At 32.2% G+C, this 17,740-nt stretch overlaps 2 protein-coding genes across 2 annotated transcripts; both read left to right on the top strand.

The window, feature by feature from the left end:
- Positions 1-543: 543 nt before the first annotated feature.
- LOC128168162 (protein PFC0760c-like) lies at positions 544-11,267 on the top strand. Its single transcript, XM_052834276.1, has 4 exons — positions 544-636; positions 4,959-5,598; positions 5,739-5,792; positions 5,927-11,267. The coding sequence occupies exons 2-4, from the start codon at positions 4,968-4,970 to the stop codon at positions 9,457-9,459; spliced, it is 4,218 nt and encodes a 1,405-aa protein (XP_052690236.1). The 5' UTR covers positions 544-636; positions 4,959-4,967; the 3' UTR covers positions 9,460-11,267.
- A 1,467-nt stretch (positions 11,268-12,734) lies between these two features.
- LOC128165776 (E3 ubiquitin-protein ligase CHIP-like) lies at positions 12,735-16,308 on the top strand. Its single transcript, XM_052830607.1, has 7 exons — positions 12,735-12,889; positions 14,158-14,356; positions 14,533-14,698; positions 14,934-15,015; positions 15,124-15,180; positions 15,456-15,572; positions 15,690-16,308. The coding sequence occupies exons 1-7, from the start codon at positions 12,800-12,802 to the stop codon at positions 15,813-15,815; spliced, it is 837 nt and encodes a 278-aa protein (XP_052686567.1). The 5' UTR covers positions 12,735-12,799; the 3' UTR covers positions 15,816-16,308.
- Positions 16,309-17,740: the final 1,432 nt, after the last annotated feature.

The raw sequence follows: 17,740 nt of genomic DNA, 5'->3' as shown, positions 1-17,740 counted from the left end.
AAGTACAGTGTAGCATGTACTACAGATTTGATACGTAACACGTGACATCGGATTACATCAATATCTTCTGCAGTGATCTTTACTTTTATGTCCTATATAAAACACCAAAGACAGTATTAACTTTTATACAGGTATTTAATATATCTTCAAATATAAAATGCGTTGAAGTACCAATATTGTGCAATGCAAAGAAAAAAGGGTAAATTCACACGACACACTGTCACAATTCTGATAAGCTTTTATATATAGATAAATACGATTAACTCTATCTATAGACATGGTATTCTGTTTCTATTTATAATTATTTATTGATACCTGTGATGTTACATAAGGTGTTTAGAACAAATTGTAATAATCAAAGATGTATCAAACAAGAAATTCATTGGATGCTTAATCATCGTCTTGTGAGTTAACAAAATACACATATCTGATTAATGATTAAGTTTGCATAATGTAATTCAGCACATTGTTTTAAAAATGTTTTGTAAAATCTTCACGAGGACGGGACATGTTTTGCAATCATTTATTTATATATAGATTTCTAATAATCTGAATCGAAAGAAGAAGGAAATGACTGACTCTTAAAAACTTTACTAATAAGGCACGCTTCAGAGACTTGTATAAAACATAGCATAGGTAAGTACCGTAATTATGTTTTCATTTACGTATGTAGTTTAAGATTTAAACAATTATATTTATCATATTTTTGAAACATGACCTAAATGTTAAGTCCTCATGTAAAAATTGGTTTAGTTTTAGCTAAAAGGGTTCTAAATACTTAACAAATTTGTTTCTTACAAATAGATTTTAATTATTTTAAGAAAAAATCATAATATTATTCATGAACACATCTACAGAACTGTAACTCAACGGGAAATTCGGGTTGACGGACCGTGGAGCTGCAGTTCCTTCCACACAAAAAACTGTATATTAATTGCGCAGAAAATGTTGATGACACACTACTAGGTATATGATAAAAAGACTTTTTAATACCCATAAGCTTGAACTTATTTCGTATTTCCTTATTGGTTGTTTGCCAAGAAAGTATTATAACATATGTTTTTCTAAAAATCAAAATTTTCCCTGGAGCTACAGCTCTGCTGCTTATGCATATAATAAGATGGTACATAATATTTTTATCGATACAAATTACCAGCAGTTGATGGGATATTATTTTACCAGAATTTCCTCTGCTCTTTTTCAGCACTTCTACCGTTACTTAACTCCTTATAAGACTGCAATATATGTATCTGAGGAAAAACGAGACCTAATTTCATTGATTATTCTACATTAATATATGTACATAACCCAAAGGTAGAACATTACTCATTTCTTAGAATGAAAATATGCCAAGATCACTCATTTCTTCTTGTGTAACGCCAAATTAACATTTAATTACTTTTGAAGTTATCTTTATATAAATATACCTAATTTTACAATTAATTTGTATCAATTTTTAAATCAAATGAACCTTCTTTTAAAAAATTGAATTACAAATGCCTAAGTTCCATTGAAATTTACTTGAACAGAAGTTAAAAGACCTTGAACTGAATGGAGAAACAGATGTCATTAATCAAAAAATAAGTATAACAGATTTTAAGATAGTTGACTTTTAATGGAAATAATCTTCTTAATAAAGAAACTGAAATTAAAAAAAAAATCATCTAATTTTTTTTTTCTCTAGTGAACTACAACAGGCAAAGAAAGCTTCACTTGGTATATCTTTTTCAAAATCTTCTCTAGAACCAATGCGGAAAAATAGCAATACTTATGTGATAACCTTTCTATAGTTTGTAGTTTACATTTGTCCCTTAGTTCAAGACCGGGACACAAGAGGTCTCTGATTTTCAATGTGGAAAATCTATCTAAAAGATTATTATAACTAAAAATTATTATTATCATTAAAAAAACAAAATGTGCAATTCGTAAGATCAATATGACAGCAATATTAGATGGTGTAGATTCCAATCATGGATACGTGTGTGTGTTTTAGCTTTTGAATTGTTTAGGAGGTATAATTGTTTTTAAAGCTCTAAAGAGGGATTTTCCCAGATGTTTGTTATGAATTCAGTACCTGCATCGAACGTTGCGTAATTTTGGTATGAATGTATAGTAAAAATTAATAGTGTTGTGCAACTTTAAGTATAACAACGACACAACAGCCTATAAACTTTTTACGTTTTTGATTTCTTCTCCAGAACCATTGGGTCAATTTAACCCATACTGAGCTGTAAGCATCCCCAGGTAAAGATAATTCAACTTTGTTAAAAGGAAATACTGTGCACTCTTCAAAAGTAGGTAATTCAAAATTATTGAAAATTTGTTGGCACTTCTTAAAGATCTTCTTCTTAAAAGCATTTGACTATATAGAAAAGTAATGAATGACTGATGTCTAATAAGATAGTCTAAATTCAAATTTGTTCATATAATGATCCCTGGGGTAGGATGGGGCACAAATGAGAAGAGGTAAATTTACATAAGAGAATAGAAAGAAGAAAATCTCTTGTCAAAAACTGAAACAAATGAGGTTTGATGGTTAGCATAAGAATATGTGCAGACCACTTTAAATGTCTTTATTTAAGATATAATCTCCTTTATTGGATATTTTGTGCTGATAACATAAAATTGATATGAACAGAATTATGGCTATTAAAGCTCAGATGACCTCTTGTTTTTATATTCATATTCATTAAACAATCCTGTTTCCTTTCAAATCATCTTTTTTAAATGTATATATGGTACCAGGGAACGTGTGTATTGCAAATGTCTTTGAAAATTAGCAATTTTTCGATAGCAACAAAGCTTAATATAAAGCATTTTAAACCAAAATAATAGTACTGCTGGAATTTAAAAGATAAAGGAAAGCTAGATCTGTTGGTGTTCGTTTCTCACTCAATTATGACTATTATCCTGTATAATCTTTTGGAACTCAGTGATGAAAATTGTACATACTAAGACCAACGTAGCTTATATCTGTATTTATGTGTATTTAAATACACCAACAATTAGACACATTTGAGTTATACTGAAAATTTTTATCATCCATTTTGAACTTGTCACATAAAACTGACCATCAAATCAATATAAATCTTTCGCAAGACCTGAATAATCATCAGTTGAAAACCAAAGGCATTGATTCGACTCTTACTCAAAATACCATCCGGAAATGTTATTTTAAATAGTGCCATACTACTATGGACCTATTCCATCGATAGGAAACTTCATCACACAGTGTTTCAATATATAGACTACTGGTATGTGCCAAATATCAAATAAAATATCAACCGGAATTTTTTTTTTAAAATTGATCCTTATCAAAAGTTCTCGAATCCGCCCTTATCGATCTTATCCAAGATTCGGCTGATTTAAATATTAGGGACCGGTACCTTCAATTAATAAAGTCAATAATAAAAACAAGTTGCGATTGGTATAATCTTGGTAAACTGAGGGGTGTTGCAGGGTGTGGGGATTCCCTGTTTGACGTAATGTGTGGATGTGCGTATGATCTTCCAATTCTATTTTATAGGACTTTTGCGGGTTTTCATATCTTAAGTTTGACCATTATTAGGTATATGCAATTGACACATTTTGTAAGCGCAACTTTTTTGAAAGCACAAAAAGATATTTTATATTTTTTTTTATTATATGGACACATTTGAAATTATGATTCCATTTTTTATTGTCAGTCCTTACACACACCTTTGTACCTACCATACCACTCATACTAACATATACAACATATCTATTTTCCATTGAGCCCAATACGTACCACAATAAAGCTTTTTAAGAAATGAAGATAATAATTTTTCTATTGATCGACGTATCGAAGAAAAAATTGACCGGAAAACTTCATCAATGCGCGTAGCGCATTGATGAAAAAGTTTTCCGGTCAATTTTTTCTTTGATACGTCGATCAATAGAAAAATTATTATCTTCATTTCTTATCATTTAATAAAACATTTTCAAATCAAAAAATGTGAAGTGTCATTGATCAAAAATGTAAATAATGTAAATGAAGCGGCGCGTATGAATACAAAATAACAACAGCAACAATATTCAAAATGGATGCGCCTTCAGCTGATGCAGAGCTATTGAACTGAATTTAATGGATTAAACACAAATAGTGAGTTAAAATCTGAACCGGCTGAATTGAAATCGAAAGGAAAATACATGCGATAGCTTGTGATATTATTCACTGTGCAGAAAAATTCGTAATAACACTAGTTTTCATGTGAGATCGATGGAAAATGCAACTGGACGTAACCATCCAAGGAGAGGCGATCGTGGACGAAAATAGTTGATATGTCGACAAAGAATAGTATGTATAAGCGACTTTTGTAAACATGTAATGGTGTACTATAGTATCTGCCGCTTGGAATTCGCCGAAGGAGTTGATGCAATGTACTCAAAACGATGCTTATTCTGAATTTCTGATGACCGATCATGTAGGGTACTGTGTAAGTTTAAAAATCATCGTTACCAAGTTTGAACAGCAGTGTTACCGTGAAAGTGTATGGGCCTATATGTTCGTTATGATTATTCTGGAAAAGGAACAGTCAGCCTCGCAGTAATGTTGATCGATCTGAAGCAGACAAAATCGTGAGAAGACGCTTAATTTTCTATTTCGTGAATAAGATATTGTGTTTTGTTTATTTTTGAAGGTTAGACTTTCAAGTTTTTATGTTTATAAAGTTGTATTTTGTTTGCTGACAATAAAACAGACACAACTTTACACTTTGTTGACAGTGTTTATTTTGGAAATTCCCGTTCTATAAATAGTGTTAGATCAGAACAGTTGAGAAAAGTAGATCCGGCGAAAATTTTATTGATGCAGGTATCAAAGAAATTTTTCGACCAATCAGAAGCGCCGATATCTCATCAAACGAATAAATATTAAATGATTACTAAATTCTTTTAAAAGTATTGATAGCGACCATTTATGTTTTCATGTTTTGTAGAGTCCAAAGATGTCTTCCAATGTTGTAACATGCCAACTTACAACGCCAAAGAAAGTGAACTTTGCTCGGTTGTCTCGTCTTGTTTTTGATCTCTTTGCACGGATTTTGAGGGACATTCTTGTCTTCCACTATCAACGTCCAGAAGATTTGCAGCAAAGGATAAAAGATAAACATCTAGAGCAGAAATTCAAAAAAGATATAAACAGAATTTTAGACGGTGATAGGTATGAAAAGTGCGATGTTACTCTTCTCTACACGCTGATTAGATTCACCTGTAACATTGAGCCACCTACTGTTACTAAGAGACGTAAAATGGAATGGGGAGGCGAATGCATTCCCTCTCGAGAGTGTACAACATTAGGTGATGAAATAGAGAGAATCAGGATAATACGCAATGGAGTGTGTTGTCATGTTCCTTGCACTGAATTAGAAAACAATGAACTTGAAAAGTATTACGGGATATCTTTAGGCATTTGTCAAAGATTAACAGGACAATTTGGAACAAAGGATTATGTTAAGGAATTGGAGACAATAAGAACCTGTAGGATGGAAGATGACTCAGTGGTGCTATTAACGGAAACGGTGAAGGAAAACATTAGAATGAACAAAGGATTGCGTATTTACGTCAGAAAGGAAACAAGTAAACCAGCTCTCTCTCTCTCTCTCTCTCTCCTCTCTCTCTCTCTCTCTCTCTCTCTCAATAACCTTTTTAAATATAGCAGAAATACAATGACTTTGGAAGTACCCTAATATTATAACAATTATTCTCTTTATCTTTAGAAAAAATGAGGGGAGCGATACAAAGAATTTACCAAAAAATGAAGCAACAAAAGGGTAAGTTTTAAACTTCTTAAGAGATTATTTGCCATATGTTATAAAATATTATTATGATATATATAATTGCCGATAAACAATTCAGATCAAAATTATCTTACTGATATTAATTGTGATTTTCTTTCTTTGAATAGAAAACCAAGATGTATGGGAAAGATCCAAGCAATTCATATATGATGTTATAACTGGCATATGTAGAAGTAAATGTGGAATACAGGATCTAATACGATCTCCATTCAAATACACGGTTGAACTGAATCTTATTCACTATCTTACAAAATATAAAGAACAAGTTGAGGCTTATCAGATTAAGACTAAGAAGCAGGTTGATGTTAGGCCGGTTGGAAAAAAACTGTCTGTAAAATTAAATAAAAAACAAAAAATAAACCATCGGAAGATTATGTCAAAAAGGGTAACACAAATTGATGACGTTAATATTTCCGTTGTTTATCCGAGAAATCAAGACAATTCAGAAGATACAGGAAGTGTTGATTGTGCAAGAAACACTGGGGAATGCCTCTTTTCAACACAAACATTTCACCATGCTGAGTGTTTGACAGAAATTGATCAGGAATATGGCTATCAAAGTTATGATGACGATGACATCAATGAAGAAGTGAATGATCATTACTGGTATAATAATGAAAATGATGACTTTGGCTACCGAACTTGGGATGACGATGACATTAGCGATGCGATGAGTGAGCAATACTGGGATGATGATAGATTCATAGATGAATTAGATTATCGATGTTTTGCTGACGATGAAATCCAAGATGAATCGTTTTATCAGTACTCGGATGACTATGATATTATGGATGAAGGGATTGATCAAATTTTGGATGACATAGATTGCGTAGAAATTAATGAATTCTTGGTCGACGATGATATTGACGATGACTTTGGTTATTGCACTACGAATGACAGTGAAATTGATGACAACATGATTGATGAATATTGGGATGAAGCTGATGAAGTAGATGATCAATGCTGGGATGAAGATGAAATTCTTGATGATATAGACTATCAAGATTGGGATGATGTTGAAATCGATGATGGAGTAAATGATCAATACTGGGACGAAAATTCAATTTTTGATGAAATGGATTATCAAGAATGGAATGACGTTGAATTTGATGATGAAGTAGGTGATCAATGTTGGGATGACGATCAGATCCTTGATGATATAGACTATCAAGATTGGGATGACGTTGAAATCGATGATGGAGTAAATGATCAATACTGGGACGAAAATTCAATTTTTGATGAAATGGATTATCAAGAATTGAATGGCGTTGAATTTGATGATGAAGTAGGTGATCAATGTTGGGATGACGATCAGATCCTTGATGATATAGACTATCAAGATTGGGATGACGTTGAAATCGATGATGGAGTAAATGATCAATACTGGGACGAAAATTCAATTTTTGATGAAATGGATTATCAAGAATGGAATGACGTTGAATTTGATGATGAAGTAGGTGATCAATGTTGGGATGACGATCAGATCCTTGATGATATAGACTATCAAGATTGGGATGACGTTGAAATCGATGATGGAGTAAATGATCAATACTGGGACGAAAATTCGATTTTTGATGAAATGGATTATCAAGAATGGAATGACGTTGAATTTGATGATGAAGTAGGTGATCAATGCTGGGATGACGATCAGATCCTTGATGATATAGACTATCAAGATTTGGATGACGTTGAAATCGATGATGGAGTAAATGATCAATACTGGGATGAAAATTCAATTTTTGATGAGATGTGTTATGAAGAATGGAATGACGATGAATTCGCTGATGAAGTAGGTGATCAATGCTGGGATGACGATCAGATCCTTGATGATATAGACTATCAAGATTGGGATGATGTTGAAATCGATGATGGAGTAAATGATCAATACTGGGACGAAAATTCAATTTTTGATGATATGGATTATCAAGAATGGAATGACGTTGAATTCGCTGATGAAGTAGGTGATCAATGCTGGGATGACGATCAGATCCTTGATGATATAGACTATCAAGATTGGAATAACGTTGAAAACAATGATGGGGTTGCAGATCAATATTTGGGTGACGATGGTTTCGTAGATGATTTAAATAATCAATGTTTTGCTTACGACGATATCCAAGATGAATCGTTTTATCAATATTTGGATGACTATGATGTTGTGGATGAAGAAATTGATCAATTTTGTGATGACATTGATTGCGGAGACATTAGTAAATTGTGTGACGACGATGATATTGTTGATGACTTTGGTTATTGCACTTGGAATAACAGTGAAATTGATGATAACATGATTGAGGAATATTGGGATGAAAATGAAAATCATGAACGAACGATTGATCAAAACTGGGATGATGATGTTGAGAATTTTGACGAATTTTGTTACCGTAGTTGGGACGAAGTGATGGAAACCAGTGATGATCCCACTGATGAATATTTGCCTGATGATGAAATCAAGGATGATGTGCTTGATCAATACTGGGATGAGGTTCATAATGCATATATTGATAATTTTGGGGATGACATGGAAAAACAAGACTGGGATGACGATGCAATCGATCAGGGAGTAAGTGATCATTACTGGAATGACAATGAAATCGTGGATGAAATGGATTATCAAGATTGGGATCCAAATGACGTTGAAATCGATAATGGAGTAAATGATCAATACTGGGACAAAAATTCAATTTTCGATGAAATGTATTATGAAGAATGGAATGACGATGAATTCGCTGATGAAGTAGGTGATCAATGCTGGGATGACGATGAAGTTCTTGATGATATAGACTATCAAGATTGGGATGATGTTGAAATCGATGATGGAGTAAATGATCAATACTGGGACGAAAATTCAATTTTTGATGAAATGGATTATCAAGAATGGAATGACGTTGAATTTGACATTGGGGTAGGTGATCAATGCTGGGATTACGATGAAATTCTTGATGAAATAGATTATAAAGATTTGAATGACGTTGAAATCGATGATAGGGTTGGAGATCGATACTGGAAAGACGATAGATTCCTAAATGATTTAGGTTATCGATGTTTTGCTGACGAGGAAATCCAAAATAAACTCTTGTTTCAATACTGGGATGACTATGAAATTGTAGATAAAGGGATTGATCAATTTTGGGATGACATTGATGATGGAGATATTAATGAAATCTGTGACGACGATGATATTGTTGATAATGAAATTCACAAAGAAACGATTGCTCAAAACTGGGATGATGATGATGATGATGATGATGATGATGATGATGATGAAAATTTCGATCAATATTTTACTGATGATGAAATCAAGGATGATATGATTGATCAATACTGGGATGACGTTCATAATGAAGATATTGATAATTTTTTGGATGACGATGACATGGAAAAACAAGACTGGGATGACGATGCAATCGATCATGGAGTAAGTGATCAATACTGGGATGACAATGGAATCGTGGATGAAATGGATTATCAGGATTGGGATGACGTTGAAATTGATGATGAATTAGGTGATCAATGCTGGGATGACGATGAACTCCTTGATGAAATAGACTATCAAGATTGTAATGACGTTGAAATCGATGATACGGATGGAGATCAATTCTGGGATGACGATAGATTCGTAGATCATTTAGATTATTGATGTTTTGCAGACAATGAACTCTAAATAAACAATATTATCAATACTGGGGTCACTATGATATTGTGGGTGAAGGGATTTATCACATTTGGGATGCCATTGATAGTGGGGGGATTTTTGAATATTGGGATGAAAATGAAAATCGTGAAAGAACGATTGATCAAAATTGGGATGATGAGAATTTTGAGGAATTTGGTTTTCTTAGTTGGAACGAAGCTTATAATGGTGATGAAATCATTGATCAATATTTGAGTGATGATGATATCGATGATGATGTGATTGATCAAAAATGGGGAGACGTTTATTATGAAGATATTGGTACTTGAAAATAAAATTATTGATAACTATTGTTATCAATCTTTGGATGACAATTACATTGATGAAATTGTAAAACAAGATTGGAATGAAGTTGCAATCGATGATATTGATCAATACTGGAATTACAATAAAATCGTTAATGAATTGGATTATCAAGATTAGAACGGTGTTAAAATCAAAGATAAAGATAACATAAGTGATCTATTCTGGGATAGCAATGGAATCGTTGATAGAATATATTATGGTTGTGAAAGAATTAATGAATCCTGGGACGACAATGATGTTATTGATGAAATTCATGATGACGTGATCTATCAGAACTGGGATGATGATAAAAAAATTCGAATTGGAATGAAGTATAACCAGTAAAATAATAATTTAATAAAATAAAATAAAATTGATCAAAACTCGGATAATCATTGATCAATACTTAAGTGATAATGAAATTTGTGATGATGCGATTGATCAATACTGTGATAAAGTTCATTATTAAGATATAATTCATTACAGAGATGACAATGAAATTATTGAGAACTTCGGTCATTGATCTTGGGATGACGATGATATTTGAATTTGTTAAAATAAAAGTGGAATGGCAATGCAATCGATAATGGAAGAATGCAAATGTTTAATACCAGGTTCATTCTGAATTTCTAAATCCGACTCCAGTTTTGATGAGGTCGAAATAGAAAAAAAAAACTTGATGTAGCTCCATTATTTTTTAAAGGTACCATTTCCAGAAGCAACAAACGCCCTCATAACGAAACTATTGTCCTCCACGTTTGCAATGGTTCCTAATTTGACGTGTTCTTTAATTTGTTCAAGGGCGAACACGAGAAAATAGCTGGTTCCATTAATTCAACCAATGAGTAAGGTTTATCTTGGAATTCATAGTATCCCATAAATTTGTTGCGTATAGTGACAAAAACCTTGAAACGATCGATTAATATCCTACGCAAAAATTGTCCAAAAAGAGTTGGCTTATTAATTAACAAATCAGCAAATAGCAGAGTGCAAATGTGGATTGCGGATACAGAGTTCAAAAGCTCAAGGCAGATGATAATTTTCCCCAAAATTTAGCTAAAAATTCAAGTACTTTTTAGTTAAACTTGCATGTATTATAAACGACATTATACTTTAAACATCCCTAATATTTGATCAACGTTTTTGTTTTGTTTTTTTGATCTTCTATCATGTTTGTTTGGTTGTTTTGAGGTTTTTGTGCTTTTTGTGTTTTTATCATTATTTTTAATTCTCTTTACATTTTTTTTACATAAGTTTAAGTATGCTATAAAACTGTTATTGTTAATACTGTATGTTTAGAGATAAATCTATTTGATGTGAATATGTTAAGAATCAACGTGAAACTTAAGCTTGTTAGAATTAACTAATAATCGGTTTAAAGTAAAACGATGAAGTTTAGGTGGTGTTGTTCAATGTTACATGTATTAAAATTAAACTATGCTTTTGTTTGTTTATTTGTATGATTAAAATAAAACTACTTAAAATTTTAAATAGATTTTGAAATGTTTTCCAACACCAAGAAAACGTATCTGAAGATTAATTGACATTGGGTTGAGTAGAACCAGAAGGTGGCCGACAAATACTATGGAATGATTTCTGATTAGTATACATGTAAAACATATATCACGCTTGTGATGCTATAGTATTGCAGACGTGCTTGTGTTCCTTAGTTAGACAGCATGACATGTGTTCTTTTAAAACACTAGACTTGTGTAAAAAACAAAAACAAAAATACAAACTTTGAAGATGGGGGAACAAGATAGCGCAAATGCCCATTTGGTTTTGTAGTAAAAAACAATTTCAAATTAATTTTTTTCCAACCAAATATACTAGATGATGTTATATTACAAGTTTATAAAAGCACTATTTTAACAATATTCGGTTTTGAATATTTTAACAAACGATAAGAAAAAAAATAGATTCTAAAGTTTTGGTGGTATCGAACCCACAACATAAAAATCCTAGCTCTATAATGTTACCTCATGTGCTCTAACCACTGAGCCATTTCAGTCACAACAAACATCATTGTTAAATGCTAAATGCAACTTCAACCACGAATTGACGGACTTGTAGTATTTCTCTAAAACGTTCAATTGTTGGGATACAAAATGACATTTTTAAAGTAAAGTGGGTCATCTCTCCACGTTTTTGTTGATTGAAATCGGTTTGATTTCCTTTAAACCTCATATAGACTATGACAAAAATATGGAGCCCAGACCCACTCTATAATGAAAAAGCATTGAAGTTCTAAAAATGAAACTATTTGGAGGTTTTTGACACGCATACGCCAGTTTAAATCAACCTATTCCAAATATTTAACATATTTAAGGGTTATAAATCGATGTTATGGTAAATATACATTGACATTGCGATATCTACAATGACAACGATGTAAACAGGATATAAGAGGTATCGAAAATGTACACAGTATATATATGGTACGCTGCAAATGCAAATTTAATAATTATATAAATATGCCGATATTAACACAATGTCTACTGGGTTTTGGCCAACATTGCGATGTCGACAATATTGATAAAACATCGTGCATTGGACATACCTCGGGAGGGGGGGGGGGGGGCTAGCGTAGTATATATAGTGAAAATTGGTCAGTCTATTTAAAAATTATCAGAATGTTGAAAAAGAAGACAGATGATTCAGACATCTGAGTTTCGGTGAGAAGATCTACAAACTATTTGTTATTTTGTGGGGGAAATCCAAATCTAATTGGGAAAAAAGACTCCTTTTTCCATTGTGTTAAATTAAGTGTGCATTTAACAGATAATTTTATAAAGTGGTGCGGTTCTATACAACAATTTCCTGCTAGAGATTATTTATGTCTTTTTTAAGCAGAATATTCATATCCGGGATATAACCCGGATTGGTTTAAACTTTACATCTCTCATCGCCAAGATGTTTGATTAAGCGTAGATTTAACTTTGAAATAAAGATTAAGTATTACATTGAATAATTTAAAAAAATGACATTTTAGTGAGAGAAAATGAGTGCAACAGACTTAAAGAATCAAGGAAATAAGCATTATGCTGCTAGAAACTACGAGGCTGCCGTTAACTGTTATTCAAAAGCAATTGTAAGTCCCAGTTTAGATATCGATATGATATGTTAGTGATAAAATGATGAATTTCGATTAAAATATAAGTGTATGTGGCCATGATTTTATTCCATTGTCTTCGTGTCTGTCAGTACATTTCATTAAAACACAACCTTCCTTATACAATGTTTGGTGAATAAAATCTAGTTAAGTTATTTTAAACGTTTTCAAAATCGTGGTGTCAGCAGTATCCTATTTATTCACCCTTCCTGCATCTCTCAGCTGTCTTTATCAAGGAAAAAAATATTTGTTTTTTTTTTTTTAAGAACAGTCTCTCTTAAAAGATAAAGATTTTTATCAGTATTTCTTGGTTGAGAAATATGCAAACGTGTCAAGGCTTATTATGAATTATACATTATTAAGAAATGGACAAAGCAGTTTATAAAAAGTGTAAACTGGTCCAAGTTATGTAACATAGGTAGAAATTCAAAAATAAATTCCTAATGATTCATTTCAATTTTCTACTGCTGAACTGATGTGTATTTGTACAACCTGTATTTTATAAAGTAACATAAAGCAGATTATGGGTATTTTGGGTTTATTTCATGGGTGTCATTTTCTGATGTAGGGATGTTATGTTATTAGTCCCCTACCGGTTTCACCGGAGGGGACTATAGCTTTCCTCTGCGTCCGTCAGTCTGTCTGTCTGTCCAACTTCAGTTTTCCACGCTTTTTTTTTCTTAATGCGTTTGAGGAATAACATGAAATTTGCTGAACAGCTTCAAAATGTCAAACTACAGATCAAGTTTACATTTTTGTAGCGTCTGGTGACATATTTTCGAGAAAAATAATTTTTTATTTTCCAATTTTTTAATGTTCGTGTTCGGTATCGGGTTCGGTGTGTATTGAATAAACGAGGAAAGTATGTAGTCAGTAATAATATTGTGCATTACTTGGACCATTCCTTTTATTGTTTCTAACGAAACAAATAAGTGCTATAAAATAGTTTCAAGCATTGTGTTGTTAATTTACCGGGTAATCGACAGGGTTTTTTGTATAATTACAATCGGGTTCGTTATCGGGTTGGTCTGTTGATTCGGGGTACAGAAGACGGTAAGAATGATATTCTGCATTACAGTGCATTGTTTTCACAAATTTCTACAAACCGGTAGGGGACGTGTATTGCTTATGCAATACTCTCAGAATGCTTGTTCGATTTAGTTTAATTTGTTTTGTCAATCAATTAAAGTGTTACAACCTGAATTTTAATTATTCTGCTTTGTATATGGTGTTTCCTCTAACTGCAGATAAAAAGTCCAAGCACACCAACATTTTTCACCAACAGAGCTTTGTGTTACTTGAAACTAAAAAACTGGGACCAAGCCTTACAGGACTGCAGAAGAGCTTTAGATCTTGATCGATCAGTTGTGAAAGGACACTTTTTTATGGGACAGGCTCTTGTTGAGTTGAGCTTGTATGATGAAGCTGTAAGCAGTCTTAAAAGAGGTATGTTTTTTATGATCTTGTTTGCTAAACTGGTATGTACACTTCTGACCACAAAAAATTGGTATAAATCAACTTTTACCCAAACACATAGTAACGTGTATTTACTGTTGTCAAAGCCTTCAATATAAATACATATATGCATGCAAGGAAGTTGACTTAATTTTCTTTATTTTTAGCTCATGATCTAGCCAAAGAACAAAAATTGAACTTTGGGGATGATATAACATGTGCACTTAGACATGCCAAGAAGAAGAAATGGAATATGATAGAGGATAAAAGAATTCAACAAGAAATAGAACTACAGACGTACATAAATAAACTGATAAGAGAGGACACAGACAGGTACATGGAGTAATACTTTAATGGTTATAGATGGCAACAGGTAATTTTGGACTTGTTAGATTCATATAGATTTTGAGATTACACAAACTATTAATTCAGATTTTATAAAAAGTGTCACACATCTAACATAGCATTTCAATGGGTAAAAAAAGATGTACTGGGCATGAGATGACAAAAACAAAACAGAAATATTATATTGTAAAACATTGGTATTACCTTTTACCTTCCATTATAGAATGAGAGATGAAGTAAAGAAAACAACCAATGAAGAAGATGGTGAGGAAGACAAGATTTTAAGTGAAATTGAAGAGGAGCAGGTTAGCTTTTATGAAAATTAAATGTAGATTATTTATTTTTAATATCACTTGTATTTTCTTCAAGGAAGAAAAGAACAAGATCATAAATGAGAGGGTTTTTCTTTTAAGGACCAAAAAATCAAGGAAATAAATGATCTGTTTGCAAAAGTGGATGAAAGAAGAAGGGTGAGTTGAAATTGAAAGAAAATTCACAGAACGATTCTTACCATAGCAATTGTCAAACTATTTGTGGTCAGGTTTGCTTATTCCAGTCGGTAAACACTGCCATTTTTTCATTTATCTCAATACAGAAATTGTTTTGATTGTTGAATAATAGAGTCATGTACAACGAACAATAAAAATATTAAAAAGGATAAGAGGGAAACATTATATGAAAAAAAAATTGCATTCATATTTTCTGTTGGCTTAAAATTTTGCATTAACATCTTCCAATTTTCCAGGGGAGAGATGTTCCGGATTACTTGTGCGGCAAAATTAGTTTTGAACTAATGCGCGATCCTGTAATAACGCCGAGTGGAATAACGTATGACAGGAAGGACATCGTGGAGCATCTCCAGGTAACAAAGGATCAGTTTCTTTTCTCATATGTATATGTATTTATTATTGAAACTGTATGCTATTATTATTGATTGTTAATCGATTTATGTATTTAATAATTTGTACATTTTTTCCAGAGAGTTGGACATTTTGACCCAGTGACTCGAACAGACTTGACCCAGGATCAGCTCATCCCTAACCTGGCTATGAAGGAAGTGATAGACAATTATTTAGAAGAAAATCCTTGGGCAGAGGACTACTAGCACTAATTACATGTACATGTGATTAAGCAACTTTCAAACCATTCCGCGTCTCAATTTTATATTTAGATGTTTCATGGTTTTCATTGATGCAGAGAATGAAAATGTATTCAATATCATTATTTCAAAATCTAGCAAGATTTTTACTTCAAGAACCTTTACATGTACTTTCGTAGATCCCATTATTGAACTGCTTAGATGACTGCATTTATAATATGCATTGTTTCCCAGGAAACAAATTGTTATTAGGTACATGGGTAGTTCAATATGTGTATGTGTACGAGTGCTAAAAGTGAAATTTAAGTATATACAATGTATATCTATTGATTATGTAATCTTTTTAATTTTAATACATGTAACATATTCATGTACATAAATTATGAGCCTCATGGCTTATTAGAAAGGATTTAACTTAACTATTAAGCAGGAAAAAAATTAAATATCTGGTAAATTAACTTGTTCATATTATCAGATATAAACATATGATATTATTATGTATCAGTCATTTCAATGTACTTGTATCTGTAATTCCAGAAGTAAATGTGTAACCAGTCACTGGTTCTGATTGTAGTGAAGCTCACTCAGGTCAGGAGTGTGATTCTGCATCAGTTCTTTCTTTGACAGTATTTTATCTTAACCCTCTTAATTATGTCTCTATCCTCAGAAAAATTATACTATATATATAGAGCATTTCTTGCCAATGTGGTAGAAAATCGGATCTAACCATTCTTTTGTCATCTCCTGTACTAAGAAGAATGGGGAAACTTTAAGGAAGAAGTGTTCTCAACAACATTTTTTTTCTTCCTGTTTTTGGAGAGGGGGATATTTAGTTGTAATTGTGTCTTTTTGTTGTACAGTACAAATCTTTACACATGCAACAATTTTTTACACTTACAAAAGGAAGCGACCTTTGCAATCAATCAATTTTATTTACATGTAAATTTAAATTGGTCAATTACCATTTAACCAAATGCTGCTACAATCAATTTATCAGGAGAATGTGGTGTTGACAGCTCTTGAGTTAATTGTAAAATGAGGGAGTGGCTAAAAATATCTCAGGTAATATATTTTGTTGTTAGCAATTCAGTTTAAAGGTATAATGTGTCAATCATCTGTGAGATTTTAGGAGTCCAGTTTGATTGGTTTATGGGTGAAACAACTGTTGATGTATAAAAAGAAGTTGCTGTTTTCAGTATGAAAAAAGTTGCTGTTTTCAGTATGAAAAAAGTTGCTGTTTTCAGTTTTTGTGTGATTGTCAGCTGGACTTTTAGGAGGCTGGATAATCAAGAAATTAACCATCAGATCTACATAAAAATTTAAGATATGGTTTGTTTAGCTACAGTATAAACTATTATTTTAAATTAGTTAAAAAAAACCCATATGTTCTGCCCTTTAAAGTTTGGGATTTCCTATTGAGATCTTCTTTTAAATAAGTCCAATGCAGTCTAAAAAGGGCCGTGACAACTGAACCTCTTAAATAGCTTTAAAAAAAGAAGAGATAAGGACAGAAATTAAAGAAAGTGTTTAAGGATTGAGTGTTTATGAGGAAAGAGAAAAAATAGAAGAAAAGGTCATGGAGAGAGAGAGAGAGAGAGAGAGAGAGAGAGTGTTGAGTAGCCTCCAGAACAACCAATTTTCATTGGTTTTTTATTTTTTATTTATTGTGACAAAAAATTCTGCACAATGTCATGATCAAAAATCCTCGGTTTCATTGTACAAAAGAGAGCATTTACATGTAAAATCAATAAAAATTATTTCAAACACGATGCTACATGTATATGTACATGCCTATATGGACATTCCTCTTGAGTATTTTTATTTATATTGGAGAAGATGGCCTATTTTATATGTACACCAACTCCAATCTTGGAATTCTTTGTAATGTTGAATGTTGGATTCATATACATATACATGCAAGAGACAAACAG

Source organism: Crassostrea angulata, chromosome 10, assembly GCF_025612915.1.
Source record: "Crassostrea angulata isolate pt1a10 chromosome 10, ASM2561291v2, whole genome shotgun sequence".
Classification (NCBI taxonomy): Eukaryota; Metazoa; Mollusca; class Bivalvia; order Ostreida; family Ostreidae; genus Magallana; species Magallana angulata.
The sequence above is the reverse complement of the archived record's forward strand: the minus strand, read 5'-3'. Positions and strand labels throughout refer to the sequence as shown.

What these genes read in the sequence shown, in the direction of transcription:
- LOC128168162 (XM_052834276.1), top strand. Translation starts at nt 4,968, where the DNA reads ATGTCTTCCAATGTTGTAACATGCCAACTTACAACGCCAAAGAAAGTG. An exon ending in TTACGTCAGAAAGGAAACAA is followed by an intron (nt 5,599 to 5,738) that starts GTAAACCAGCTC and finishes CTTTATCTTTAG; the next exon opens with AAAAAATGAGGGGAGCGATA. An exon ending in AAAAATGAAGCAACAAAAGG is followed by an intron (nt 5,793 to 5,926) that starts GTAAGTTTTAAA and finishes TTCTTTGAATAG; the next exon opens with AAAACCAAGATGTATGGGAA.
- LOC128165776 (XM_052830607.1), top strand. Translation starts at nt 12,800, where the DNA reads ATGAGTGCAACAGACTTAAAGAATCAAGGAAATAAGCATTATGCTGCT. An exon ending in ACTGTTATTCAAAAGCAATT is followed by an intron (nt 12,890 to 14,157) that starts GTAAGTCCCAGT and finishes CTCTAACTGCAG; the next exon opens with ATAAAAAGTCCAAGCACACC. An exon ending in AAGTGGATGAAAGAAGAAGG is followed by an intron (nt 15,181 to 15,455) that starts GTGAGTTGAAAT and finishes CCAATTTTCCAG; the next exon opens with GGGAGAGATGTTCCGGATTA.